Below are 4,543 nucleotides of genomic sequence, written 5' to 3'. Positions count from 1 at the left end.
ATGCATATTCATTTGCATTAATAATCCGTCGAAAAATGAAAAATAAATAACTTCTTCACTTTCACTTGAACTTTAATTAAGCTTTTCTACTTTGTTTCAAAATTTTTAAGTCCCTTTGATGGGAAGAAATGCTGAAGTTGATGTGCCATTTTTGGGTCCTTTTCGTTGCCTATATAACATCTGTGTTGGCTGGATTGAGTCAAAATGTGAGTCAAAATGCAACTTTGAGCAAGGGTCATTACTGTGGCAATCAGATGAATTACACGTTAACCAGCTAACCATTGGGGTAGCAATTTAAGACATGGAGCAGTACAGTAAACATAAATATTTCTTTAGAACTCTGTCTTGATGATAAAAGGGGTACAATAGGAGGAAGTGTCGTAAAAGGGTTGACGACACAAGTTATTTTCATGAGAGTTATCTTGGGGGTAACATGAAGAAGTGTACAGTATATATATACATACATATATATATACATACATATATATATATATATATATATATATATATATATATATATATATATATATATATATATATATATATATATATATATATATGTATGTATATGTATATATATATATATATATATATATATATATATATATATATATAATTGTATATATATATATATATATATATATATATATATATATATATATATATATATATATATGTATGTATATGTATATATATATATATATATATATATATATATATATATATATATATATATATATATATTATATATATATATATATATAATGTATATATATATATATATATATATATATATATATATATATATATGTATATATAATTATATATATATATATATATATATATATATATATATATATATATATATATATATATATATATATATATATATATATATATATATATATATATATATATATATATATATATATATTGGTGTGCTACTGTTACTAACACACATTATGGTTCCCTGCAAATGTCATCTTCAATGTGCTATAGATTAGATTTGGTATGTTACATCTTCAAGTAAAGTCTAGGTAAGTTAACTTTAAAATAGTTTATTCTTTAAAAACAGTATTAACATCTCCATCAAAGGAGTATAGATGGTTTGGTCGGAGGACCATTCTGTATGACATCTCAAAATGAACTGCTACCAATATCCATATTCACGTTAAAATTTATATAGTTATCTCAGCACCCAAGGATTTATAGTAAACACAACATCAATACCGAAAGGTACTTGTTCCGTTCTCATAGACAACTCTTTCCCACGGGCTTGGTTGCGTTTACTCTTCATGAAAAATGTTACATTGCTGAGGTTTGGCATTCGCATCCTGCTTATGATATGAATATGGCATTTCTCACACTTCTCTTACTTCCACAGTGACCTGTAGGTCATGTGTTTTAAACAAGTAATATCTATATATATATATATATATATATATATATATATATATATATATATATATATATATATATATATATATATATATATATATATATATATATATAGGGTAGAGTGATGAAAAAGGCCTTCCCCTGTTTTCCTGCTTATTACATATCATAGCAATTCAGTCGATTGATCAGCAAATTAATACCATCTGTCTAAGGCTTTCTATACCAAGCATCCCGTGAGAAGAATACCAGGACGTAACTATCGCGCATTTGTCTTTTTAGACACATTTCCTGCAGGAATGCTTAATTGGGGAACATGTGGAGTTTGTTTATTTGAAAATGTCATTCTGGGGTAAAAGAACCACCATACACTGGGGTAAAAAGACCAGTTGGGGGCTTTTTACACCATATGATATGTCTGTATTTTTGTTTTGAAATTTTCCTCGGTAGCAGTCTTCCTACTTCTGAGTAATATGTGAACAAGAATTTTGAAAAGTCTGCCTCCTTATTGCACACATAAACTACAGTAACTTGAAGTTTCATACTTCAATTCATGTAAGGCCACCGGCAATATAGCAGACAGACTTTCCAGTGTATTCATTTCGTCAGATATTATTGATAAGGCTGTAATTTGATTCAAATCAACTGAGTTTTTGCCGTTTAATAATGACATATTCACAAAGAAAGACCTCATATGACCAAAATTTACTGAGAAAGATCCATTCAAGATCACTGGTTCTGATGTATCCACCTAAGAGAGTTCCAATTTCAATAGGAAGGTTGAAATTTCAAATAAGGGCACAAGCCTTCTCAGATACTGAGTTAAACCATGATGCTATATCACTTCAGTGTCTCTCCACCAAAAGATGTACGACCAAGCACATCAACTGGAAATGAAGTAAGGCGAGTACTAAAAGATCCCTGCATCCCTCTCAAACCTAGTGAAAAACGAGTCGGGAAAAGTTAAGTTAAAAAGATCTAAATCATAAATAACATCATCACCCTACAAAAAGCCACATCTTGAGGTTAACAAATCTTCATCTGATTCTATAAAAAAGAAAGCACCGAAGAAAATAAGAACACCTCAAGACCAATTCATGTAAAAAATGGCCCCTTGGAATACCCTAGTACCCTATACTTATCATATATGTGACTCAGATGAGGACTAATGAAGAATTTTTGAAGATTTTACAATGCCTAGTCATCTACATGAGTTAAAAAGGGTACGATTTATTTCTTACTTGTGCTATTCTTTCCATCATGTAAAGAAAAATATTTTATATTTTTACATGCCACTTTTGCTGTTATGTTTACTTGCTATATTTGTGCTATTTTTAGGGATTTGTAAAAAAAATCACTTTAATTTTACCTGTGCTATTACTGCTGGCAAATAGAGAAAGTATAAATTTATGTTAAACTTTTGCTAATTTCAGTTCCTATGGATACAAAAAGATATTTACAAGAACGTAAGAATTTTAAGCTTAAAAATTCTATATTTTTCATTATTATTCCTCAATTCATTTTTGTTTGGCAAAAATATATGTCTATTATTTCAATATAAATGACTATTACAATGAAGTTGTACAATATTTTAGGTATGGGGAAAAAGCCCCCTCGTTGGGCTTCTAACCTCAGCGATGCAGATGGGGTAAAAGACCTCTTTTGATTGTTTTCTTCAAGTCATATTTTAACTATCAAAAATAGCAAGCAGCTTCTCGGGATTTTCATGGTACATACACCAATGACAAAGCTTTTTATGAATATTCCTGTTAGATGAATGGCTGCAATAATGTAGATGATATAAGCATTTCTCCTTAAGGGGTCTTCTTGCGCCAGTCTACCCGCTGAGCGTCAAACCCAAATCTTGGTTTCTCCCCGTCCACCGAGTAGGGAGTAGGGGGACTAGTACTACCCCGGTGAGACTGGAAACCATAATCTCCCACACATTCCCCAAACTGCTGTTTTGTAGTTAGGAAAGGGGGAAGGCGTGGGAGGGGTTGAATCTGTGTATGTGTATCTAAATATTTGGCCATTAGCACTAGTATTAAGATAATATTAATTTCGTCTCAGTGTCTTGACTTTTGAGTGCCTAACAATGGTAGAGGATACTTTCTAATAAAAAAAAAAAAAAAAAAAAAAAAAAAAAATTTATAGCAACACCCGATATCTTTTCCTCTCGAGGCACCTATACTAGCCCAATCCCCTACCCCAACCCCACAACCACCACTCATCTCCCTTCCATTCAAGAATGCCCAACAGGGAGACTTTTATGAACATAAAACCGGAACCTCCAAAATCATTTGTCTTCCTTTGCCATTAAGGACATTGTTTCGTCTCTTTGTGTTCGTTATTCAGATCGTAGAAAATCAGTTCTTGCCGGTGCACAGAGACAACGGCTAATTTGAACGCCCTGAAAACAATTGAAGAGAAGACGCAAAATTTGAAAATTTCTGTGACTTTTTTAATTTCAAACGAATTGGAGAATTATAACTGAAATATTTCTAAGGATAGTGAACATGTTCAGTTATTTACTATCATATACAAAAAATGCAACTAACCAAAATTAATTTTTAGAAACGAAACAATATGAAGAATAAAAAAAAATTATATTAGTTAAAGGACAAATTATATAATATTCTGTTGACATTTTGGCAATGTCTGGCTTTTTTTTTTTCAGAAACGTCCATATATAATTATAATGCCTTGTAAACATATGTGAGATATATTGCCTAGGTCTCCAAAGAAAATGATGTATAGTCGTGAATACTGATGTACAGTTGAACCGGGAAATTTCTGGTACACCTCGATCTAAAGAAGTGCTCCCAGCAACACCCTTACTGTGCGGCAAGTTCCTGTATTGAGAGCGAAATGTGCCACGGACCCCTGTGTTCAACTGTATGTGATAATGAGTTCGATTTCATGGCAATATGAATAACATCAATCATCTCCACGAAAGTGGATTCATAAACATTCTACTTATACATTTCAAATTTCTTTTCTACCGTACAAACTAACGAACAAATTTGTAATTTTCCTTTATTGGTACGTATTTGATTTTTCCTCTCCTTATCTTTTTTTCATATTCTAATCCTATTCTGTGAACGCTTCCTTAGAAAATTAATGACTTTCCACACATTTTCATATGAAT

General features: G+C 31.1%; 1 protein-coding gene across 1 annotated transcript in view; it reads right to left on the bottom strand.

The window, feature by feature from the left end:
- Positions 1-3,209: 3,209 nt before the first annotated feature.
- Positions 3,210-4,543, bottom strand: part of LOC137650754 (uncharacterized) — a 43,290-nt gene continuing 41,956 nt past the window's right edge. Inside the window, exon 6 of the mRNA XM_068383911.1 lies at positions 3,210-3,398. Within this exon, the coding sequence (XP_068240012.1) occupies positions 3,210-3,398 (189 nt within the window). The remainder of the gene's footprint in view (positions 3,399-4,543) is intronic.

The sequence above is a fragment of the Palaemon carinicauda genome, chromosome 12 (assembly GCF_036898095.1).
Source record: "Palaemon carinicauda isolate YSFRI2023 chromosome 12, ASM3689809v2, whole genome shotgun sequence".
Classification (NCBI taxonomy): domain Eukaryota; kingdom Metazoa; phylum Arthropoda; class Malacostraca; order Decapoda; family Palaemonidae; genus Palaemon; species Palaemon carinicauda.
The sequence above is the reverse complement of the archived record's forward strand: the minus strand, read 5'-3'. Positions and strand labels throughout refer to the sequence as shown.